General features: G+C 33.6%; 4 protein-coding genes across 10 annotated transcripts; 2 read left to right on the top strand and 2 right to left on the bottom strand.

Annotated features, from left to right (window-relative positions):
- Positions 1-18: 18 nt before the first annotated feature.
- On the top strand, positions 19-4795 carry LOC123681934 (dual specificity mitogen-activated protein kinase kinase 4). Of its 6 annotated transcripts, none has more exons than XM_045620306.1 (8): positions 19-278; positions 399-600; positions 721-756; positions 1087-1116; positions 1275-1572; positions 1645-1944; positions 2240-2469; positions 3143-4795. In XM_045620306.1, exons 1-8 carry the CDS (start codon positions 239-241, stop codon positions 3309-3311), a joined length of 1305 nt encoding a protein of 434 aa, XP_045476262.1. In that variant the 5' UTR covers positions 19-238; the 3' UTR covers positions 3312-4795. The 6 variants fall into 6 exon arrangements, with proteins under 6 accessions (XP_045476262.1, XP_045476261.1, XP_045476263.1 ...); XM_045620305.1 differs by having other exon boundaries at positions 390-600; XM_045620307.1 differs by lacking the exon at positions 1087-1116 and having other exon boundaries at positions 390-600.
- A 390-nt stretch (positions 4796-5185) lies between these two features.
- On the bottom strand, positions 5186-7449 carry LOC123683005 (very long-chain specific acyl-CoA dehydrogenase, mitochondrial). Its single transcript, XM_045621900.1, has one exon. It carries the CDS (start codon positions 7188-7190, stop codon positions 5289-5291), a length of 1902 nt encoding a protein of 633 aa, XP_045477856.1. The 5' UTR covers positions 7191-7449; the 3' UTR covers positions 5186-5288.
- Positions 7450-7951: 502 nt separating this feature from the next.
- Positions 7952-12329, bottom strand: LOC123683003 (ATPase family AAA domain-containing protein 5). The gene is made up of 5 exons (XM_045621897.1): positions 11932-12329; positions 10668-11862; positions 9724-10466; positions 8403-9489; positions 7952-8314 (listed from the first exon to the last, which is right to left on the bottom strand). Exons 1-5 carry the CDS (start codon positions 12095-12097, stop codon positions 8053-8055), a joined length of 3453 nt encoding a protein of 1150 aa, XP_045477853.1. The 5' UTR covers positions 12098-12329; the 3' UTR covers positions 7952-8052.
- Positions 12330-12494: 165 nt separating this feature from the next.
- LOC123683004 (E3 ubiquitin-protein ligase MARCHF6) lies at positions 12495-17796 on the top strand. Of its 2 annotated transcripts, none has more exons than XM_045621899.1 (4): positions 12495-12636; positions 12694-13341; positions 13673-14806; positions 16477-17796. In XM_045621899.1, exons 2-4 carry the CDS (start codon positions 12714-12716, stop codon positions 17382-17384), a joined length of 2670 nt encoding a protein of 889 aa, XP_045477855.1. In that variant the 5' UTR covers positions 12495-12636; positions 12694-12713; the 3' UTR covers positions 17385-17796. The 2 variants fall into 2 exon arrangements, with proteins under 2 accessions (XP_045477855.1, XP_045477854.1); XM_045621898.1 differs by having other exon boundaries at positions 12496-12636; positions 12707-13341.
- Positions 17797-26061: the final 8265 nt, after the last annotated feature.

The following is a 26061-nucleotide window of genomic DNA, read 5'->3' as shown; positions in this document are numbered from 1 at the left end:
AATTTTGACATCAACAAATGTTTTCACTGCGTCTGTACCTCGCGCTGACATAAGACAAGTTCCTCCAAAGGGAGTTCAAAGAAGTATTTTTATTTATATTTTGAAGAAATACATTCATTTAAGAAATGTTTATACTTTGAAAGTACATAATACTTCAGTAAAAAAGGCACTGATGTTGTATATACCACAAGGAAGTTGAATATTTTGACTGAGCAAATATATTTTCTTTTTGTGCAAAATGGCAGATTCTCAAGCCAATCAGTCAAACCAAAATCCAGGTAAATATAAAGGATTGTTCTCTTTTTCCTTGGTCCTGTTTTTAATCTATTATCATTCAATTCTCTGTTAACTTGGTTTTAACTTGTTAAAGTTATTACATTAATAGATAGATTTTTTAGGAAGGAGATTTGTAAAAATGGAATTGAATCTTCCCATTTCATCACCTCAACATCAGCATAATAATTTTCAATTTCGTCCTCTACCAACAACTTTAGGATCCACTTCCACCGACATTGGTTTTGCTACTAGTTCAAATAAACCAAATATGAGCTTACCTTCTATTCAAAAAACAACAAAAGATCCCCTGCAAGATAAAACAAGGTACCAATTAGTCCTATTACATTTTTTTTCTTCTATATATCCTCAGCTATTGATGATACTATGATTAGTTTAATTGTTCTACTAGTAGATAGTAACTTGCAGCTGATTTTACAATTACAGATATCGCCATAAGCATAAGACAAAGTCGAAGTCAAGGTAAAGCTGAGTGGAAAAAGTAAAACCTTAATTGATTGTTCTAAATAGTTACATAACATATTTTTTTGAATGTTTTTACTAACTTAGACTCTAGACATTTGTGCAGTATTAGAGTTGGCAACCTTATTGTATTATGTTATTAAAGTCGAAGTTATTAATAATTCTCATAATCATAATAATTTTCATTCTGTAGGATTTAAATGTTTATTTGGTTGAATTTTCATATCTCTGAAAAATCAGTGGAGTTCTTTTATAGATCTAGTTTTTAAATAAAATTTCAAAAATTCTAAGGCATAATCAAATTTTGAAAATATTTTCATTCTATTACAGTGCAGCTCCACCTGAAAATATTAAACCAAGGTAAACTGAAATATTCTAAATTTTCTCAATACGCCTTTTTTTTAATATATAAGTATTGTTTATTTTTGTATGAAGTGTAAAATTTATAAATATACCCTTACTCCATGTACAAACATTTTTTTTAATTCGCATCCAGCTAATATTCTAACGATTTTCAGGGATGCAAGATTCAAAATATGTCAAAACATGCATTCTACAGGAAAATTAACTTTTGACGGAGTAACTTATGATTTTACGTCGGATGATCTTCAGGATATGGGTGAGATAGGTAGAGGAGGCTTTGGAACAGTCAACAAAATGATTCATAGAAAATCTGGAATTGTCATCGCTGTGAAAAGAATAAGATCGACTGTTGATGAGAAGGAACAGAAACAGTTGTTAATGGATCTTGATGTTGTAATGAAAAGTAATGAATGTAAATATATAGTACAATTTTACGGAGCCTTATTCAAAGAGGTAATCATCTTTTGGGATTTGTATTATGTTATCTAGGGTCAACGGAGAGGATGTACTAAATTTCGCTTTTAGGGTGACTGTTGGATTTGTATGGAACTGATGGATACATCCTTAGACAAATTTTACAAATTTATCTATGAAAAATTGAGAAAACGCATACCTGAAGCTATACTTGGTAAAATAGCGTTGGCTACTGTGAAAGCTTTGAATTATCTCAAGGAAGAATTGAAGATAATCCACAGAGATGTCAAACCTAGCAATATACTACTGGATAAAGGTGGCAATATCAAACTATGTGATTTTGGTATATCTGGACAACTTGTCGATTCTATAGCAAGAACCAAGGATGCAGGTTGTCGTCCTTATATGGCGGTAAGTCAGTTGTGGAAGCCCCAAATTCAATGCAAAATAGTGAAAACGATTGTTCGTGCAATCGTATCATTTTAATTATTTTTTTCGATAAGTGTGTCAGCAATCAAAAAACCTTATACTCTATAAGTTTATTGATTAACAGAGGGCTTCAATACACCCTGTTTAGCTTGGTGGGGACTCTTCGTATACTGAATTGTTAGCCTGCATGCAAAATTTTGTGTAAAAATCCCATATATAAGAATTTGAACAAGCGCGCTCCTGATTTTATTTCGGTATTTTCAATTATTTTTTACAGCCTGAAAGAATTGACCCACAAGTGGGATCCAAGGGTTACGATGTTCGTAGTGATGTGTGGTCTTTGGGTATCACGTTAATGGAGGTAGCGACTGGTAGGTTCCCTTACCCTAGATGGAATAGTGTTTTCGATCAGCTACATCAGGTGGTTAATGGAGAGGCACCACGTTTGACCAATAATAGCAACCACAATTCTTTCACAGCCGAGTTTGTTAACTTTGTAAATACATGGTAAGTATTCTTTTATGCCAATTTCTAAAGTTTATTTTATTTGAACTATATTTTCTTATCAGAAAGCTATAGTATAAACGTTGAATTCTATTCAGTCGAAAGGTAATATTGTTTTGAGGTTATCTGAAGTAATCAGAAATTAGTGCTACCAACTGCAATTATCTTGGTTCAGCAGAACTGAGCCTCAATTTACAATAAACAAACTGTCTATTAACATGTTAATTTATTCAAAAGGATATTTGTCCTATAAAATACCATTGAATAAAAATAGGTTTATAACTTGCATCAAAATCATCATCATAAAAGTCAAACACTTTTATATATACTTCTTTGTTTATAACATTTTATTTGAATTCGTGGTCAAGAGTGCTGTGGAGAATTTAGAGTTGATTTTCTGTAATCACAAGTAGCGCTTAGCTTGTACCATATCACTAACATTTTGTTTACATCTGGGAAGAATATGGTACAAGCTAAGAGCTACTTGTGATCACAGAAAATCAACTTTAATTTCTCCACAGCACTCTTGACCATGAATTTTAATGAGCGCTCGTTACTTTTGTGTATTTTGCATTTTGTTGTCCTCTTTGAATGTAATTTCTTCAGAAATAGCCTATTCAATATCAATTAAAATGAAAGAATCTCTTTAATAAACTGATTATAACTATTTTCATAGCTTAATCAAAGACGAACACCTCAGACCAAAGTACAATAAATTACTACAGGATCCTTTCATTCTACGATCACAGAAAGAAGTGGTGGACGTTGCCGCTTATGTTTCAGAAATAATGGATGAGATGGCCAATAATGGAATAAGTGCATACACTACAAATCAACAATTTTAAGGTGGGTGAGTCTTTGTTTTGGAATCAGCTGGATCATTACTCAGGTCTCTATGAAAAGGTATATTTGGTTGCGTCAAAGTGTGAATTATTAGGTTTTCGATGATGATGTTCCATTTCGACTGGAGTTTCCCCTTGTTTCATTTCGCAGTGCGACAATATTACCAAGTTTTCTACTATTGTAGGTTAGAGATAACTGTGATATCAGCGGTTAATGATAAACCGTTTTTGAAGTTGTTGATTCGTTTATTTTTCCAAAACATTTTGTGAGATTGCATATGTTGAGCCATATTGAAGTAGTTCTGAAATCTTCCGCATAATTCCAGTCCTAATGGATATTAAACTTAGTTATTGGAGGTAATGTTGCATAATGTAGGAAAGAATATTTTGCCGATCACTATTGAATCCAGTTCGTTGTAAAATTAAGTAATTGATTTGCAATGAATATTTTTAAGAACAGCCTGACTTAATTCTGATTGAATAAAAAGTTAATTCAAAATTATTGATCGGTGAAAAGGATTATAATAATCAAGGGAAAAGAATATTGTTCCATGTTGAAAAATTTAGATTTACTTTCCAAAATGTAAGTCGAAATTGGTTTCATTTTAGACTTACAGGATATGAGGAGTTGAATAATACACCAATAATATTAGGAATGTGAAAATATATGTATAATAATTTATATATAGATTGTGAATACCGTTTTCAATCATAAGCCTATAAATATTCAAAAACAAATGAGAAGTGATAAAAAGAGAATTATGATTTATTTCTTAAAAAAACTATATTTGTTTGAAAGATTTGTTATTCTTCAACTCAGTTTTCCTGTTAGACTAATAAAACAATAAACTGATGAGTTCTTGACTAATGCAATATGTGAACTCATGAAGGTAAAAAAACCTAATCTGTACATGATGAATCTTTCTTCTTCTTTGTTTTTGAATGTTTTCTCAATCAGGTTTTTGTAATAATATTGTTTATTGAAAGAACTTCCTAGCATTGAATAGTTGAATTTACCTCAAGTAAGAAAAAAAAAGTCCTTTGTGATTTCTTTAGGCATTGTGATTAATATTTTAGTCATTCTCATTATTTCTCTTTGAGGATTGGAAAATGATGTGTTCCTCAATTGAATAATTTCAAGGTGCTTGTTATCCACATTTTCTTGCAGGATGTGTTTTCATAATTTAACTTATTTATTGATTCTAAAACTAGCAATATTCTTATATAAGTGTCATTGATATTCTATTCATTGAACTTTTATATAAAATTGGAAAGTATTTGTGTGCAAACAATTTTAGAACGTCCTGTAAATTTTGAATTGATCTAAAATTTAACTTGTGTCTTAAAAAGTTGCTTGTTGTATTTTATTGTACATATATTGAGTGTATTGTTAATATTAAATTATTTTGTACTCAATTGTTTTAGTGTATTGTTTGTTTATCAATAAAAATGTTGGTAAACTTGTAAAATAAACAAAATTCTCAGTACTATTTCTTTTCAATTAAGCATTCCACTTTTAATTTGATTCCTTCAACCCCCAATTTCAGATTACGATTGTTCAGTGTATAGTTTTATTAAACTATAATAGCTTTCCATCAGCTTCCGATTACTAGGCATTCAAGAATTCTGATTTCTTTAATAAATACTTGTGAGTATTCTAATGAGCATGAACAAAAGAATTTTTTTTGAAAAAAATTTTGATCATTCCTTAACCATTTGAAAGGCCTTAAATATTGTGTTTGAAACTAATACTACCAGCAGGATATTTTTAAACTCTTTGGATAAGGGACATTTATGAAGAGAAATTTATAGGGAACTTTGGTTAGACTGGTTCTAGAAATAATAAATCAAAGGTTTTCTTAAGAGAATGAAAGATATAAATTTTAAAAGTTTAATACAAAATATTGATTTGCTGCTGTACATATATCGAAAATAATTGTTTATATCTTTGTTACAAACAAGGACAATAAATTAGTATACTTAAATATTTAAAGGATTGTTTTGCACAGTGGCGCCATTCTCACATACTCTCTTGGAAATAGTTTCCATTTTGCTAAAATTGTCAAGATGCTTTCCGGAAGAAATTGCTTTGAGATAATTTGCTACTCTGTCTGAAGCCTCTAAAGTCCATGTTTCTGCCATTAATTTTTCATGTTGTGCAGTAGGAACGTTATTTTGGAGAGCTAAACTTGCTCTTGATATCACAACTGCACTGCTATAGATATCGAAAGTTGCGTTGGCTAACCTATTCAAGATAAATTGTTCATTCACAATTCCTTTACCGTATTTGATGAGTACCATTTCTACAGCTTGACCAAAAGTATCAATGTCTTTAGCTATCAAATTAGCAGATTTTGCAAGTTCTCTGTGTACAAGATGATCCATTTTAGGAGGTGATGCTAGCCCCACTTTTCTTACAACTCTCTTTGATGCTTCTCCAAAGATGAGCCCAAGATTTGCTGTTGGGTTCTTGAAAGCAGCTTGTAGTTCCTTTAGATGTGCACCTGCATATTGGATGCCTGTCAAAGCAACGAATAACCTCAAAATATCATTTGTACCCTCAAATATTCTGAAAATTCTCAAATCTCTCATGACTCTTTCAAGTCCAGTGTCTTTCATGAAGCCCATGCCTCCCATTATTTGAATAGCTTCATCACATACATTCCATGCTGCTTCTGAAGCAAAACATTTGGAGATGGCAGCTTCAAGATGGTAATGCTGTGATCCACTGTCCATATTTCCTGAAATCATGTATGCTAAGGATTCAGTCACATATTGCAACATTGACATTCTAGCGATTTTTTCTTGAATAGCACCAAATGAATCTATTTTTTTGCCAAATTGTGTTCTGGTTGTTGCAAATTCTACAGCTTTTTTGGTGCAAGCTTTCATTGTTCCAGATAAACAAGCAGCCATACCAAATCTACCATTGTTCAAAATATTCATAGCAACTTTGAAACCATTACCAACACCTCCTAAGACATTTTCAATTGGTACTTTAACGTCTTCATAATAAACTTCAGCTGTATTTGAGCATTTGATACCCATTTTTTTTTCAGGAGGGCCATTTGTTACACCTCCAAATGATCTTTCAACGATGAATGCAGTTACTTTATCTACTACTTTACCAGTTTTTGGATCATTTACAGGAGTTTGTGCAAATACTGTCATGATTTCAGCTAATCCACCATTACTGATCCAAATTTTAGAACCATTGAGGATATAATGTTTACCATCAGGAGAAAGAACTGCTCTAGTTTTAATAGATCCTGCATCTGAACCAGAGGAAGGTTCAGTTAAGCAGAATGCAGCATATTCCCCAGAGGTGACTCTTGGCAAATATTTTTTCTTTTGTTCTGGGTTGCCAAAGAGCAAAATTCCTTTGAAACCAATTGATTGATGGGCTCCTAGAGTAATACCAACTCCCAAGTCATGTGCCCCAACAATCTCTACCAACCTAGCATATTGGGTGTTTGTGAGTCCCAATCCACCTAAATCTTGGGGTACTTGTAGTGCAAAAGCTCCTAATTCCCATAAACCCTTGAGAGAAGTTTCTTCAATTTTTTCATCTTGGTCATTTTTTGCTGGATTGTTAACTTCTTCGAAAAATTTATTTACTGGATCCACCAACATTTCCAGTGTTTCTCTTTGTTCACTATTCAATACATTTGGATAGGGAAATAGCTGTTTTGTTTCAATTTGACCTCTGAACATATTCATAACAAAAGAAAAATCCTCTTTCACCTCCTTTGCTGGTCTTTCTGCTTTCTCCAATGTCTGGGCCTGAGCAGCTTTTAGATGGACCGTAGAAGTCACTAGCAGTCTTTGGGCACATAATTGGATACGATTTTGGTTTAAAATTACTTGTCCTACTTTCAACATGGCTTGAATATTAAAAAATTCAACACTACACTTGGAAGGTTATTCAGAACGTATTTGACGAGTGAAGGTTGAATGTGAACCTTTTTTGTTGGTAACGTAAATAAAAATATTTCTATAAATATTGGCGAATTATGAAAACAGAACTTTGTACTCTGTTTAAACCCCAAATTCCACTTGATGTTTGTACTTTGACCAATTTAACCCAAATAAGATGACGTTTCTAGATTAGTTCTAATATGACACAACATTTAATTGAAACATGAAATATTATTATGCATTGTATTTATTATTAAAAAATATGAAATAAAGAATTCAATTATTCTTATTTAATTCAACATGAATTGATGTCACTATTTAGGTTTATGAATGAAAAAACTGCGTAACGGAAACATTTCACAAATTTTTACTTCTATGATTCATTTAAGAAATCGATATTTTAAAAAATAATAATTGCAAATTCATTAATGAATATTTCAATTTGACTATAGATTGTGAATAATCTATTATATTGTAGATAAAATATTAATTAGAAATGTATTCTTTTCCATGTTTTCATTAGTATAATTTCCAGTCTATGCTATACTTGACAGTAAAGTCAATTTTTTTAGGTTGAAGTTATTTTTATTTCGTTTTTATACAAATTACTCTAATATAATTATAAAAAGGTTTCTGAAAACAACGAAATATCTGTTATTTAAAATTTCTTACATCATAAAAACATTGTATTATATTTCTTATATATTTCAATGATTCCCAAAAAATTAGAATTTAAATAATTTAATAGGAAAATTGAATTTATTTACAAGTTCCATATTAAAATATATTATGTACATATTTCTAGCATAAGAGAACAAGAAGATCATCATTGAAGGTTGGTGTCAGTTGTAAAAGTCTGAATTGCAAAGTCTAATATTGGGTTATCACATTTTATGTTCAAGTTTTGTAAATAATTATGGAATCTATTGTGTCTCTTCACATTGTTTTTGGCACGAATATTTTCTGTCCTTGCAATAGTCCTCAGGCATGGAAGATAGTCGAGTACAACAGATTTATTATCCAAAAAGTTAAAAATTGGTACAGGATTGAGGAGTTCTTCTTCATATTTGTGGTTATTTTCTACTATTCTGAAAATAGAATAAAGTACAATTATTAAAATTGGGAAATATGCCTGGTCAACGAAGAAAATGACATGGAGATATTTTAAACATTTACCTTGCTTTATCTAGTCCCGGAACAGCCATATTGCATAGTCTTTGGTTTTCAGAGAATTCATAAAGAAATTTCTTTTTACATAAATTTAAATAACCATCAGTCAAGTAGTGGTTCAGTTCGAGGATATCCTGATTGGTTGAAACTCCGCGAGATTTTTCCTCCACCTCTAGACTATCCTGTAGTTGACTATGCCATCTTTTCTTACATACCGGATCATCACATTTTAATTCAATTTTTCTATATAACACATCAAATCTTGCTGCACTATCATACATATTTGAAACTAACTTCAGCCTCCTTTTGATATTCTTGTTTGATTTCTTAGGAGATTTTGTTTGAGGCTTAGGTTTAACAGGGTACAAAAACTTTGGTATATTCCACCAGAGATTTTTTAGATCCATATTTGATGAAATATTATAGAATCTCTCAACCTGAAAGATCTCGAAATCTGAAAGAATGTTTGAATGCACACGGTAATTCTCAAATTTTTCATCAAACTCCTTCAGTGAAATGAATCGAGTCTCATCGGAAATATGAGATAAGCAGCTTTCATTATTCAAACTTTCAAGTTCAAATATTGGACTCAAAAAGGTTTTTTGTTTGTTCACTTGTCCACCACTCTGTACCCAATATTGAAGTTCCAGGATTGTCTTACGAAGGTCACCTCTGTTATATTCTAACAATTCACCAATAGAAGATAGGTCAACAAAAATACCTTCAAGAATGCATAAAATTTGAAGCCAAATCCCTAGATTGTTAACTGAAAATGAATGAAATCCAATTGTTTTGAAATCGTTCATAAACTTTTGAGCATATACTGAATCTTCATTAGTCGTTGTAAGGATTATGGGCCTCTTGCTAGTAGCAGATATTTGAGTGATGGAATTTATAAATCCTTCATCTTGATCAAAAACTATATCTATATCTTCAATCAAAAGTACGCACATTTTTTTCGATTTATTTTTTCCTTCATCTGGCATAAGTTTCGATTCGATCCCCTTTTTTGTGAATGAATCAAGTGCACCTTTATTTTTTCGTACTTGATGGGACTGGGTGGCCTCCTGAAGTTCTTGAATAACTTGCTTACCTTTAAAATAATATGAAAAAATGTGTTAATTAATTTTTTAATGGCCTAAAGTCTGATCTATAAACAAGCACACAAAAAAAGTCTAGTTATAATGTGAAATTTGTTAAATATATGGTAAAAAGCAAGTATTTGATAATGTTGAATATTTTCATTTGATTTATTGATTCAAAGTTTGTAAATTAGAAAAAATCAAAATACTATAAACTTAAAAAATACGAGCCAGAAATGACTTGCCTGTTCTTCTGCTGGAAGCATTCAACTCTAGAACGTTAAGACCCAATTCATTACAAACAGCATAAACAGAACTGGATTTTCCTGATCCACAGGGTCCAGCTAGAATAATTGTTGTTGATAGAGAACGATCATAAACACTTTCAGCGTCAGATGACATGAATTCTGAATCACTATCACTTGAACAATGTTTTCTTTTTCTTCTGCCACTTTCAAAAACATCTTTCCACTTCTCAAGCCATTTTTTCATGGTAGACACAGCTTCAATATTTCCAAAAAAATCTTCAGAGCTTCTTGGTTTGTATTTTTCAGTCCACATTAGATGCTTTATATTTTCTTGTAAGTCTATGTTTGTACACATGTCCCCTTTTTTCTCCAGCGATTTTCTTGATTTTCGTCCTTTCCTTGGAGTTGTTTTGGTGACTTGTTCTGTTATTAAACCATTTTTTTCTTTCAGTAATCTGAATGCTTTAAACACAGGATAACTAGCATATTTTGACTTAATATCCCTCATGATTATTTTCGTATATTTAATAGGATCAGATTCTTTATATCTTGATGATTTTACCGCAGTATTGTCTATCAAAGACTGACATAGGAGTTTACTTGGTTCATAAGAGAAAGGAGTATTAGTTATTAACTTCAAGTTAGCATCAGGGAGATTGAATAAAGGATGATTTTTCTCTTCTTGGTACACATGGCTCATTTTAGGGAAAACATTGAATTCAATATCAATTACTTCATTACTGTAACAAATAAAATCTTACATATTCTGAGAATTAAAAAGAGAAAAAAATAAACCAAATATGATAGAAAAATATAAACCACCACTTTTGAAGAGCTTCAATTATTGAATTATTACTAAAACTGAAAAATGCTCAATGGAATTAAATACAAATGAAGTTGTTAATTAAGTTTGATTATCTAATGTAAACCACCAGTCTCACCTTGGGTGTTTCTCAATTTTTTTCCTCAAAGAGTCTGGCATATCACTCATTAAAAATTTTCTTCTAGCTTCAAGAACTTCAGGATCCATTTTTGGTTTTGGCACTGCTTTTGCAAAAACTGGGGCCACTTTAACAGACTTATTACTTCTTTTTTTTTTTTCATCATCACTTTCATCTGATGAGTATACATAATCTATGTTTTTATTTTTGTTCAAAGAAGTCCTATTCCGCAGAATTCTGCTACAAGTGTTGTTTTCTTCAATTTCTTCATTTTTTTTCAGGGTATCTATAGATTCAATATTATTAGGTTCATTTTGACATTTTTTTCCATTTTCAGATGAATCTCTGATAGAATTTTCACTGTCATCTAAACAAATAATTTCATCTTCTAAATCTTTTTTTTTATTACCATCATGATCAACCAATTTTATTTTCATTCGCCAGGTAGATTTTGGAGTTGATGTTTTAGGAGTCCCTTTAGAATTTTTTTTGATTCTATCATTTCTAGATGCCTTTGGAGTACTAATTTCTATATTGTTTTCAACTTTTGTTTCAAAGTCATCTCCACTACTAAGACTTTTATTTAACGTGTTTCCAACTATTTTTGGGTTAACCTTATCTTTTCTTACAGTTTCATCTGGATTGCTTTTTAATTGCAATTTACTTGAATTTCCAGGATTTCCATTCAAAATCTTTACTTCTGTAGTTTTTGGGGATGGTTTTATTATTTTAGCTTCAGCATTTTCTGCCCCTTTTGCTACATCATCTATATTCAATAAGGATTTCAATCTTTTTTTTCGAGTATCCAATTTAACTTTTATCACTTTATCGATATCATCATCATTTAATTTTCTTTTTTTGGACTTAATAGAATCAGACCAATTTTGTAACAATCTCTTTCTTGCCAATAATTTTGGGGGGGATATAGAATTTGACACTTCTTGTTCAGGCAATTCCTTACCAGGGGAATTAGATCCTATAACTTTATTTCTGCTCATCATTAAAAACTGAAAGGCATTCAATTTTGTATTATCACAACCAGGTTTTTCCAAAGTAGCCTGTATTTCGAACGAATTTTCATTATCTTCTAACTCTGGAGAATTTTCGGTTTCCATTTTAGTATTTGTTTGTGATTTAGCCTCTTCTAACTCTGGAGAATTTTCGGTTTCCATTTTAGTGTTTGTGTTGTCTTTCCCTAGAACAGCATGAAATAAAATTTTGAATCCTTCTAGTGGGCTTCTTTTTGGAGAAATTTTTTTCTTACGTTTAGGAGTACTTTTGTTTCTAACTCTCTTCGACTTCGGTGTAGCTGGCGATACTTTACTTCCGTTTTTACATGTCTCTTTTGAACATCCAGTATTTGGAATAGGGCTCTTTATTATATTTACATTTTCTGTGGAATTTTTGAAATAGTCCGTTATATCTTTCATTTCACCAATAAGTACTCATTTTAAGAACTTTTTTCCTAAATAAAAGCACATAATAAAACCAAAGGTAAAATATCACTTCACATTTCTAAACTACATTGCCGTTGCCGCCAAACGAATCGAACTACTTTCTAAAAGACAGGTGAAAGCAGAGCACAGAACACTATATTGATTATTTGAACTATATGTTTTCCTACGTTGGCAAGAACACTGAGAAAATATGTTTTAAAGCTTTCCATTTTTTTGATAATGGGCGAGTGTTAAAAAAAAAATTTGCTGTGTATAGTAGGAGTATAGTTTGGTCATTTTGACTTTGCAAATTAGTCTTCAGTTTTATTTCATAACATCTAAATCATCAATATCTATGATCTATTCCTGAACTGTCAGTCGTTTCGTTAACCAACCATTAGCTGTCAAAAAGTCAAAACAGGAAAATTCATTTAGCTTAGCTTTTGCATAATTAATTTATTGGGATTTGGATTATATCAGCTACGTTTTGTTTATTTCATTTCAAATATGATAAATATTTTATACCATAAGATGTAAGTAGCTAATAAATACCCATTCAACTTGATTTAATAAAGCTGCATACACGTCAGTTTTACATTGTAGATAAATAATGGATTCCGAATTATCCAATATTGATATATGTAGGGTCTGTAGGTCTGAAGGCCTACCAGACAGACCTCTTTTTCATCCTTGTATATGCACTGGAAGTATCAAATGGATCCACCAAGAATGTTTGACGCAATGGATGAAGTATTCCCATAAGGAATATTGTGAACTATGTGGTTACCGATTTTCTTTTACACCTATATATTCTCCAGATATGCCAAGACGTCTGCCATTGAAAGACTTGGTTTCTGGTTTACTTTCATCTATTCTTACTACTGTAAAATATTGGTTTCATTATACTTTGGTAGCAGTTGCTTGGACAGGTATTGTACCCTTAACAGCCTGCAGAATATATAGAGCTCTATTCAAAGGATCAATAGATGGAATACTTTCTCTACCATTCGACATGTTGTCAACTGAAAATCTCACATCTGATACATTCCAAGGTTGTTTTGTTGTTATCTGTACTCTGTTTGCGTTCGCTGGATTAGTTTGGTTGAGAGAGCAAATCATACATGGAGGTGGACCAGAATGGATGCAAAGAGAAGATGACGATGTTAGAGTTCGATTGGCACCACTGAATAATAATGAGGCTGAACCTTTGGCATTGGTACCTGAACAAAATATAGCAGGTGAGCAATAGAGTATCTTTGGTAGATATATTCTAACATAAGATCATAAAGGTTGGTATCTGTACTTTGATTTATCTATAAGTTTTATCCGCATTTTTCAATTTTGATTTTTTAAGAAAGGGTTGTATGAATATTTCAACCTACTTACAATCTAACTTAAATGTGATCTTTCATTTGAGTTCCTTCAATAGGTTATATTTTAAATTATTATTTAATGAAAATGTACATCATTAATTTGATCTTTTTCAATGTTTTGTAAAGTTTCGGTATTGTTCTCAAAATAATTTCTTATCATTGATGATTATTTTGATTGTATTGTATTATTTTCTAGAACCTGAACCTGTTGCTGTAGCTCCTGAAAATCCTGAATTCCCTGAGGATGCTGAAATGAATGCAAATGAAGATAACAACTGGATACCAATGGAATGGGATAGAGCTGCTGAAGAAATAACTTGGGAGCGACTTCTAGGCCTAGATGGTTCTTTGAAATTCATAGAGCATGTATTTTGGGTTATATCCCTCAACACATTGTTCATTATAATTTTTGCTTACTCCCCATATCACATGGGTCTTTGGACCTTGCACATTTCAAACATGACTGAATATGCTTCTGCTAGTCATTTTGAAGGCCTTCTTACCACACTCGTCGGATATTGTTCTGTTGGATTTTTATTCTTGTTCTTTCATCGTATTGCCCATTTCTTAGGGTTTCAGAAGGCCAAGCGTGTGCTAGCATTGGGATATATAGTCGTGAAGGTCTCATTATTATCTGTTCTGGAGATAGGAGTACTACCCTTAGTTTGTGGTTGGTGGCTGGATATTTGCTCATTGTCGATGTTCGATGCAACTTTAAAAGACCGTGAGAGTAGCTTTTCGGCTGCTCCTGGAACATCTGTCTTTATCCACTGGCTAATCGGAATGGTATATGTCTATTATTTCGCCTCTTTTGTTCTCCTATTAAGAGAAATCTTAAGACCTGGTGTGTTGTGGTTTCTGAAGAATTTCAACGACCCTGATTTTAGTCCTGTTCAAGAGATGATTCATTTACCCATCTTACAACACATAAGAAAGCTGCTAATTTCTGCAGTTATCTTCGGAAGCGCAGTGTTATTGATGTTATGGTTGCCCATCAGAATCATAAAGTGGTTGCTACCTAATTTCTTACCATATTCCGTTTATCTCAACAATGAAACGCAAGTTAATGAATTATCCTTGGAACTCATGCTACTTCAAGTTATTCTTCCTGCTCTTCTGGAACAGAGTCACACTAGAATTTGGCTGAAAGGCTTGGTCAGGAATTGGTGCAGAGCTGTTTCATGGATTTTGGGCATACATTCTTATTTGCTCGGAGAGTCTGATGGTGTGGTCAACAGAGATCAAAATAATGAACAAAATAATCCCAATCAACAAGATGGTGGACTTGGCGCTGCTCATCAGGCTTTGTTCATGATGGAACCTCCGACAGGTGAGAAGAAACATTTTCCAACTATGAGTTTTGGTATAGTATCAGTCATTTCGATTTTTTTGGTTTGAACAGTCAATATTTCAGAATGTATAGCATCCAAAAGTCAAATAAGAAATTCTAGTGTAAAAGAGAAACTTATGAGATGAATTAAATCAAGAGTAGAATTTCATTAGACTATTTCACCAAGAGAAAGATAAAACATCAGAAATTCAGCAGAATTATTCTAAAATATACTAAGTGACCTTAGAAAGTTGAACACCCAAGATGAATGATTTTATTTCATTAATAATTGACACAAATATTTAGAATGGCCAATGATCTCTCAAAGCTAGCAATCTTAGGCAGTGGTCTTGAAGAGGTATTGTTCTGCCAACTTGTCTTGTACCTTTTGTTCTTTGTGTTCAGCCTTTTTGAAGCCATCCTGACATCTCACCACAATATCTAAACTATGTCTAGTACCAATATCGTTCTTAATCCAACTATTCATCATTGTTCATACTGTCGATTGGCGGTAATTCGAATCTCTTTGCACTCTGGGCATTAGTAATACTTGCAAACAATGTTTATTAACACGATTATCGACAACCCTAGCCATTCTGCTCTTTCAAATGCTATTTATTAGCTGTAAAATATTGAAAAATAAAACATAAAAAAATTACAAAAGTGACAACATTTTTTCATGTGCTGTTTTTTTGTGATGATAAATTTGTATGCAAAAATTAAATATTTTTAAATGAGTATTCAGGTTTATATGTTACTCAGTATAGGTATTTGACATGTCTCTTACACTGAAAACACAATCTGAAAAACCCATAGAGTAATAAACATAGATAGAGGGAGTATACTCAATTTTTACATGTCCCCAACATGGTTAGGTTACGCTGTCAGATTGTGATATATTTTCAAATCCACAATTTACTATATCGTTATGAATGTTATTATATTGAATGAAATATATTTATTTGAGTGATTCGCGAATAAATATGCAAATTTGAATATTTGGAATCCTATATTTTTCCTAATTGTCGTATTTATAATAAGCAGAATATTTATTATTTTCTGTATCTACCTGCTGAAATCCGAGGTTTGGCAATTTTTGCTCTCCTAGTGTCATTGGTTGTTTCACGTCGTTTGGCGCGCTTGAAGTTTGCTTCGTGAATTTCTGACATATTTAGGTATACATTTCAATATATTTTGAGTTAATATAAAACGTTGATTCACAATGGGACATGACATATGTCTTCTTTGTGGAGAAACTAGCGAATTGAGTGAAATATCGTATATTTCATTTCCGCGCGCTTCATGTTAAATTTGACAGTTCATGTTGGGGACAAAATTTGCTTACTGCAAATGACATAAGCTCCCTCTATGTTTATTACTCTGAGGAAAAACCCAGACTTGACAGGCCAATCAGTGTCAAGAATCAAGTTCAGATTTTCGATAATCCAAATATGACTTGAGCTCCTGATTGTCCATTTAACAATAGCGTGAAATGGTCTGAAATATGATATGTGAAACGAAAAGTTAACTATGTGGAGTCAGGAGCTTTTGCATGCTTGTTCGAACTCGTATTCATGTAATTACAAACCTTTGGGCAGAATCATAGCCCATTGCTGCCCTGGAACAGGCACACAAAACGGAATAACAAGATTTGACTGTATTTTTTCCAGGGTTTCAACCTTACACCAAACCGTCATTCTTCATGGGTCGTCTGGTCGGACTACTAATATCTGTATGCATCTCCTTGGTGATTGCCAGCGTTTTTGCCCTTACAGTGCCTGTTTGGTTAGGCCGTAAAGTAATGGCGTTATGGTTAGCTGGTGGACCGACAGTTGTCACCCTCATTGCGAAGAACACACCTCAGGAACAGTTGAACGAAGTCAAAGTCCACGAACTGTACACAGCTGCCTGCGGTCTCTACGTGGGATGGCTGACAGCAAGAGCTATAAGCTTGGTGTTGAGCTGGCTTCCACAAGGACGTGCTGCTATGATAGAGAGGCTGAAGCAGTGGTGTGTCTTAGGACTTAAAACTGTAGTGGCAAGTTTCCTGCTACTTTGGGTTATTCCCTTGCTATTCGGGCTTCTGTTTGAATTGGTGGTTATTGTTCCATTGAGGGTACCCATACACCAGACCCCAATTTTGTTCATTTGGCAAGATTGGGCTTTGGGCGTTCTCTACACCAAAATTGCATGTGCGGTAACAATGATGGGCCCTGAATGGTTCTTGAGGAACGCCATAGAGCAAGCTTACCGTGATGGTATCCGTCAAATGCAACTGAGATTGATTATTGAAAATCTTGCACTTCCAGTAATAGTTTGTTTTGGGCTTGCTCTTTCGGTCCCTTATGTAATAGCTCATTCTATAGTGCCACTCTTCGTTAGTTCTTTCCAATTGCGAAATTTGATAGCTAGGAAAATTTATCCGTTCCTTCTTCTAATGATATTTTTGCTGGTTTTCATATCTTTCCAAATAAGACAGTTCAAAAACCTTTATGAACATATTAAGAACGACAAATATTTAGTTGGACAGAGATTGGTAAATTATAACCATAGAAAAAAACGAGATTCAACAACGTAATTCTTCTACAACATTCTTATTGGTGCTGTTGTCGATTCTATTGTGTGTGTGTTTAATAACCTATAATCATTTACAAACTCAAATAATGATTTCTTTTGAGATAAAGACTAAGAGACTGTCACTCTAAGTTATTTTCAACTTAGGATAAATAAAGTTTTGTTTGAAGAAATTTATGATTTTTTCTTTTTTCATCGATTGTTATTCACTTGGGCAGTATTGGTATTTTTTTGATTTGATTTTTCAGTCATCATTTCATTTCATTATTTGATATTGAATTTCCGAACTTTGGAATTTATTGTGAATAAAAGAAACTGAAATTTTAAAATGTAACATTGTATGTGTTAATCAGTTTATGGAACAGTTGTACATATTTATATTCTTATTCTAGGTTTAAATAAATTATTAAGAAGGTTATTTGATTTTTATTCTAACGTCCATGAAATCCCACTGAATTGGAATCATCATTTTTAAGGCATTTTCAGAAATCAGTTGAAGTTCTAAAAGCAATTTACTTTTTATTTTGGAATAGAAATGGTTGGGAAGTTATTATAGAATATGATCATTTTGCTATGAAATCTGTTTAGTATATTTGGTCAGAAAATTGTTATAGACTTTCAAAATCTAATGTTCACTTCCCTTGAAATTCCATTAACAATAAAAATTAAAAAGTTAATTCTTTTTTTAATTGTAAAAATCGAAAAACACTATTTCAGATTAAATACATTCTGTGTCTTATTGATATGAACTCGACACAACAAGAATATCTTGTAAAGAGTATTCCAATAAGAGGTTTCATTTTGAAAACCCCTCTATCTGGACAGCTGTCACTTTTGAAGCTGTCATCTTTTGACATTTGTCCTGTAAATACTACGCCATTACTGAAAATGGAATGATACATGCTTCAACAACGCATTGAAATTGTTAAAATTTTGCAGTCACATTTTGCAAAACTAAAGCATTTTCGAGTCGTCGTGAAGCACCTTTTTGGCTGGCAATAGTGAAACTGGTGAAAACATTTGAGCTTTTGGGCAAGTCATTTATGTTAACACAAGAACTCAAGCCGTTCCATCACCAGCAACATCGTATTTTCAAATGAATCACAAAAAAAAAAATCAAAATGATCAGGATTTTCATCGAAAAACCATCTTCAGTAATGAGGTGCATTTTCTCTTCGGAAGCTACGTTAATAAGCAGAATTGTCGCATTTTGGGCTCGAAAAATCCCAGAATGATTGTTGAAAAGCCTCTCAATCCTCAATGTCTCACTGGTTTTTGGGTAGGTGGTGTTATATATTGGACCTGACTTATTTGAAAATGATGCTGGTGTAACTCTTACAGTGAATGGATTTCGTTACCGAGATAACATTTTTATGGCCGGAGTTGGAAAATATTGATGTGGATATAGTTTATTTTCAACAAGACGTCGCTGCATGCCACACAAGCAACAAATTGAATTTTTTTTTTGCTGGACTGCAGCATTATCGACCCCATCTTGTGTTACCTCTGACGGTTGATCATTGCCGGCAACGATTACAGTGGTTCAGACAACGTCAACATTGGAATGTGGAATGCCATCAGGTCGTGTTTTCTGATGAATCTTGATTCTCCTTGGGTGCACATGATGGCCGAAGAAGGGTTAGACGACGTTGGGGAGAAAGACGTGATCCTCAGTTTGATGTTGAGCGGCGTGATGTACTCCAGATAGTAGGCGTTATGGTATGGAGTGCTAGTGTACATGCAAGTAGGTCACCTTTAGTCTTTATTCGGGATACCATGACAGCGCTGCGTTACCTTCAAGAAATAGTGGAGCCATATGTTCTCCCTTACCTTAACCGGTTCGAGAATCCAATATTTCAGCAAGATAATGCTCGACCTCATGTTGCCAGAGTTAGTTTGAACTTTTTCAAAGCGACGAATGTGAATCTTTTGCCATGGTCGCCCAGAACCCCCATATCTTTCGCTCATAGAGCATGTCTGGGACATCATGGGTAGAAAGCTTAGAAATTTACCCCAGCCCCCACAGACTTTGGCGGCTCTGAGACATGAAGTACAGATAGCTTGGGATAGTATCCCTCAAGAAGAAATAGACCATCTAATTGGATCAATGCCGAGAAGTGTTGGGGAGTGTATAGATGATAGCGGCGGACAAACACATTATGGACAAATTTATTAAAAATAATTGTAAACCCTTAGTTTCTTTTCTCCAAATTTCAATCATTTACTCCTTGCTTCACTTTATATGTTTTACAAAAAAAAAATTGAAATTTAAACAGCTCCTTCTGAGTGTTGCAGTTTCTCTGCTGCAGTTAGTATATATACTCGTTTTCTTAATATCAAAATGAATCCACTTATTGGAAAACCTCATAAGTTGCGAAAAATAGAACGCCAATGAGTGTCACTTTAATGTCAAAATTAGAAAAACCCCTTCTCAGTGTTTGTTCCCTTGAACGTGAACAAAAAAACCTGAAAAACATCACTTCAAAGCTTTGACTAGCCTGAATGATAACTTATTCAAATAAGTGTCTTTTATTTTTTCTGTTCGTGCTCTACTTGATTGTATTTTGATGTGTATCCAGTTTCCGGATCCGGAAGCAATCCCTTGTTGCCTTGTGATTAATTATGCAGGTTCTATCTCTTCAAATCTCGCTGCTTGGCCGACTTGAGATCGCTCGCCTGCTCGCTGACAAAGGGGGCTGCAAGCAAAGGTTGTAATCGATTTTTACCTTGGCACACAGTGTTAGCGTCTTTGAGTTCGGCCAGACGGCTCTAAATTATTTCGGAGATCTACGCAGAGGGCTCATCTGGAGCTGTGACTGATGTACAACGATGTTGTAAAAACTCACAAAAGGAATGAATAAACGCTGGAAGCAATACTGCGAATCAGAGTGGCTTTGAATGCTTCATCTCCAACGCGTTGCAACAATGATGTATAAATAAGTCAGTGTTGTAATTTTCCCGCAGATGATGTTCTGTAGATGGTAGTGAAAAGGCTGGAAGTTTCACGCGAAGGTTTATTTTATCACGTTTTTGTTAGCTTCACCTGTATATGTACATTAGAATCCGTTTAGTATGACTCCTATATCTATGTATGTAGGTATATGTGTATAATTGAATCTTTTACCACTTATTATCACACTAGGCCTTTTTCGAGCCTATTTTGACTGCTATTTGTTATGTCTATTTCTGATTTCTGACAGAAACATCTGTCATCTGAAGTTATTTCTTAGAGCTCATGTTTATGTTTTGGTTATAAATATTCACGAGATTAATTTCACATTTTCTGTATCAATAGTCTGTACAACTTTGCTTCCGCTGTTTTTTTCGAAATTCCACTTTATTAAAAAAACTTGTTACACATTTATGATTCAAAGTATTGTCAATCGCAGGCCATTATTTTCTCCCATCTTGCCATTGATCGAATCAAGTGATAGTCTGAGGGAGAAACCTCTGGACAATACAGCGGGTGGAGTACGACTTCCCATTTCAACTTTTCAAGTAAGTTTTGACCACTTTCGCAATATGGGGTCGAGCATTGTCATGCTGTAAAATCACTTTATCATGTCTCTCGTTGTATTGCGGCCGTTTGTCTTTCAATGCTCGGCTCAAACGCATCAATTGCGTTTGATGAAGATCGCCTGTGATTGTTTCAGTCGATTTTAACAACTCATAATACACTACGCCGAGCTGGTCCAACCAAATACTGAGCATGACCTTGGAACCGTGAATATTCTGTTTGGTCGTTTCTTCCCTTGGGATTATCATAATGAATCCATTTTTCGTCTCCAGTCACAATGCGATGTATAAATCATTTCCGTCTTTGCCTTGCAAACATCTCTCGGCTTCAACTCGTACGGCACCCAATTTCCTTGTTTCTGAATCATTCCCATGACTTTCAGGCGTTTTGAAATGGCTTGTTGCGTCATTTCCAATGATCCTGCCAAATTTTGTTGCGGTTGACACGAGTCTTGATCAAGTAATGCCTCCAATTCTGCATCTTTGAAAACCTTCCTCTCTTCCACCTCAAAATCACCGTTCTTGAAGCGTTCAAACCACTCTCGGCACGTTCTTTCTCTAATAGCGGCCTCAAATCAATTTTAAGGTTAAAGAAAGCTAGGAAGTATCCTTCATCATATAGTCTGGATAGTGGCTCTTTACGGCGAGAAAAAGGATCCTTTTTGATCTATGACTACCAAATATAACCTCTCTCTGTTGTGTCGATTATACCTTCGTGACTTTCACTTTATACACAGAATATTATACCAATTTGTCTTCTTTTTGTCAACAAGTTCAATTTATATGAATTATTACCAAATGAAAGCAACAAATCATTAGTTCTCAGAATAGCCAACTCTAGAAAACAGGGTTACGAATAAAATAAAGCTTTCTCTGAAAATCGGTCGTATTTCCTTTATGGAACCGGAGTCACTTACAAACCTCCTTTAAAGGCTCCCTTTTCATAAAGGGATCTTTAGCAAAAGGAGCCTTTTTGCATCTGAAGATTGAATTTAATCCTACATATTGTATGAGAAAATATTCCCAGTTGAAACGATAGAATTTTCGAGAAAATTCAACCTCGAAAACTGAATAAAAATACGAGAATTTTAGATGCACCCCTTCAAATGATGAATCTATTCAAATCCGAGTCCATTCTCACAATATACAACGGAGATTTTGGACATCAATGCAAACTAATTATCAGAATTGAAACCAGGGTCTGGAACCGACTACGAACATATGTAGAACGAGGCTATCTCTCCGACCATGGGACGACCACCGACTAGATTTATTGGCTCTGAAAGTTGAGAGGTCGGTTGTTTCAGCTGGATATAACGCTGAACCCGGTTGCAAAAACGCTGGACCGGTGATTTTCTTCTCTATCCTTTGCAGGTTTCGACTGGAATGAACCGGTCACGTCAATTTGAAAGAAATATGGATTTCCTGAACCGAGAACGGCTTTTTTTTACGTGGGCGTTCGAAGTGTTTTGAATAAAATCAAGTGTTCGACCCCGAATTTACATTGACAGATGCTGTCGAAATATATCATAAATATACATTTGTCTTTTCGGTTGATTTTCATTACGTGTTTCGTAGGATAAAAAAGAAGATGGAGGTTATTTTGATAATCTGTGATTCAATCGTACGAAGTAATCTATGGCTTCGGTCTACCTACCTTCATTATATGAATACCTTATGATCAATATTTCGATACGTCCTTTTTGTACAATAGGCTAGATGACAGTACATATTAAAGAATCCAAGAACTAATAGTCTCATCTCTCTCGATCCAATTAACAGGAAAATAAACTTTCAAATGGTCAATTTTACGGAATATAATGTTAAAAATATAACATCATTGTACTGAAAAGTTCTGGCATAATGATGTCATAATTTTGCTATTTATATATATTACATTTCCTTCATCAAGTAGACTCATTAGACCATTATTATCTAAAGTAATCATATATTGATTAGTCACCATCAACATATTTTAATTGAAAATTTATGACTTGCATATCCATTTCACAGAAGAGTAAGAGGAAAGATGGTTTTACCTGTTGAGATTTCTATTTCTGTAAATCTTACTAGAGAAACTTTTCCTTCAGTTAGTCTATGGTGTCTCGAATACAAGTTAGTGAAATTAATATGAAAAGTTGTAAATTTGTAAATTCTGTAATTTTTTTGAACTATAAGACACTGATAAGGGAAAAATTGTATTAAAAATACAAAAATTATGCCCCTAACCATGCTTAACAAAGGCATTCGAGATACTCTGAAAATTTCAAGTTTCTTGCTCTTTTCGTTTGGTAGTTAGAAAATTAAACTAGCGATCTCTTCAGAGAAGACGCGGTAAAAAATGTTTGGCGAGGTGTTCTCGAACAATTTCAATTATGTGGAAAGGCTAACGAAGGTAATTGTTCATAAAACAAAGTATAAAAGGATAAGGACAGTCCCTCACAGAGAAGTGTTAACCGTAGACACGTGTTTCGGGTTTTCGGTCCTCATCAGTACGGTGAAAAAGTGTTAGGATGAGCAACACTTGAAAGAAACAACAAACAAACGAAGTCAACAACAGAATCCAGTTGTCCATTTGTGGTTTCAGCAGGAAGACCCAATGGGTTTACGGGAAACAACCAACATCACCACGTGGGAAGATATAGCTACCTACGTGACATCCGAGTCCAGGAACAATAACATGTGGAAAGGCTAACGAGGGTAATTGTTCATGAAACATAGTATAAGGACAGTCCCTCACAGAGAGGTGCTAACCATATTTTGGGAATTCGGTCCTCAGGAAGACCCAGTGGGTTTCCCGAAAACCCATTGGGTCTTCCTGCCGAAACCACAAATAGGGTTTATTTCCAAGGTGTGACATTCTGCCGCGTATTGCACAGCGTGGGGTGCCATCTCTCGAGGTAGGAAAGAGTTACCACAATATAATTATATATAATAATGAAAAACTCATAACTCCGAAGCGGATTGAGCTAGAAACTTGATGTAACAAAGATTGTATTGTATACAATTATTACAATACACGTTCGAAATTTTATAGTTCTGCTCAATCAATTCTGTGAATAAGAACTTTTCAAAATTTGATTCCTTCATATTTTGCCTCAAAAATTCATGATCTACAGTCTGCAGTTAGGAAGAATAATGCGATATAGCAATTGATTTCTGCACCAAACTTCATGCGAATAACTTTTATAGTTCAGGGGGAGGTTGATTTTTTTTTCGAACCTATTCATTCATAACCTAAAGAAATTGTAACAAGTTAAACTGATACATGGCATGACGAACAATTATATAAAGTCAAATTATAGATTTACACTAGTACAGGATGTGCATAGTCATAACACCCAAGATAGAGGTACCATCAGAAGTGAACTCAGGTTTACAAGGAAAGCCCAGGACTCCCCAAATTACCGAGCAATAGAAGCATTTAACCAAATACCACCAGAAATAAAGTATATAAGAACTAAAAAAAACTTTAATATTAAGCTTAAGTTGTACCTGAAAGATTTATTTTGTTTAGTTCAACTTTGTTGTTGTTTTGAATATTTTATAGTATTATTTTTTTGTATATTGTTGACTAGGCCTTGTCACCAGTACTTGTACTGTATTAGAGGTCAAGAATAAAGAAGTTAATAAATAAATAAATAAATATTATCACTAAAAATGATGAACCAAAAACAGATCAGACAAAACCAATACAGAATCCTGCCCTGTACACGACATACTCGTAACCCCGTAACAGCGAAATTGCTCTGCATGGCACAACGTCATGTACCCGTCAAATGTTTCCTGTCCAGTCATTATGCATGCCATTTTTTATGTCGCGTTGTTCAACAACAGGACGAAATTGATTAAAGGGTTGTACATCGACTAATATATTTGCGGATATGAGTTCGACTGGTTACACATACATCAACCTGAGTTTGAAGGCGTCTAGTTGAAATGTCCCGTCATTTTTTCTTTCCGTTTTTAATTCCAGAATCCAAACGGAGGCTTGTTCGGATTCTCCAGGATCAATATGTATTTATTACCAGCATATATCGTGATATGAGCAAAAATTATTCATTGCCAATAGTCTTTCGGTTTGAATATTCGAATTATGACATCATTGTACCAAAAAGTTTTGGCATGATGAGGTAATGATTTTGTTATATAAATATTAGATTGCCTTCATCAAGAAGACTCATTTGATCATTTTCATTTTAATATAAAGTAATCATATATTGATTGGAGTCACCAATTCTTTCAATTCAAATGTAAATTGGTGATTTGCATATCCATTTCGCAGAAGAGTAAGACTAAGAGTGAGAGTAAGAGTAAAAGTAAGAGTAAGAGTAAGAGTAAAAGTAAGAGTAAGAGTAAGAGTAAGAGTAAGAGTAAGAGTAAGAGTAAGAGTAAGAGTAAGAGTAAGAGTAAGAGTAAGAGTAAGAGTAAGAGTAAGAGTAAGAGTAAGAGTAAGAGTAAGAGTAAGAGTAAGAGTAAGAGTAAGAGTAAGAGTAAGAGTAAGAGTAAGAGTAAGAGTAAGAGTAAGAGTAAGAGTAAGAGTAAGAGTAAGAGTAAGAGTAAGAGTAAGAGTAAGAGTAAGAGTAAGAGTAAGAGTAAGAGTAAGAGTAAGAGTAAGAGTAAGAGTAAGAGTCCTTTTCCATTTTCTGTCATTTGAGGTTCCATTTAATATTCATCGTTCTGTTTGTTTTCTTTTGAATGTAGGTAAGCTAACCTTTTTAAACAAATTTCTTATATTTTTCATCTTATTTGTATTTTCGAGCTAAAATTTTATTTAGAGCATTTTTCTTTCTGCTAATGATAAGTTCAAGTAATTTAGATCTTTTCTTTCTTTATGTTTATTTTTTACCTCTGTTGCATTGTTATTCTTAGTTTCTTTTATTATGTTGTGTAGTTCTCTTAATATAAGAGCTTAAAGATGATCTTTTCATACGGTGAAAATGAAAACAATTTATTATTATTATCTTTCCCGTGAACCAGCGCTAAAAAATCCATCTCATACTTCTCAATCTCGTTGGTGCTTCTGAAATCACAAACATCTCCACCAAAAATTCCTATTAAACGTGACTACTTGCAGTGTTGCCAATTCATCGCGTTCCCCTTCACACTCCAGGGGCTCGCAAATTACTAACATGGTTCAGGCATCGACCACGGCACTGAAACGT

This window comes from Harmonia axyridis, chromosome 6 (genome assembly GCF_914767665.1).
Source record: "Harmonia axyridis chromosome 6, icHarAxyr1.1, whole genome shotgun sequence".
Classification (NCBI taxonomy): Eukaryota; Metazoa; Arthropoda; class Insecta; order Coleoptera; family Coccinellidae; genus Harmonia; species Harmonia axyridis.
The sequence above is the reverse complement of the archived record's forward strand: the minus strand, read 5'-3'. Positions and strand labels throughout refer to the sequence as shown.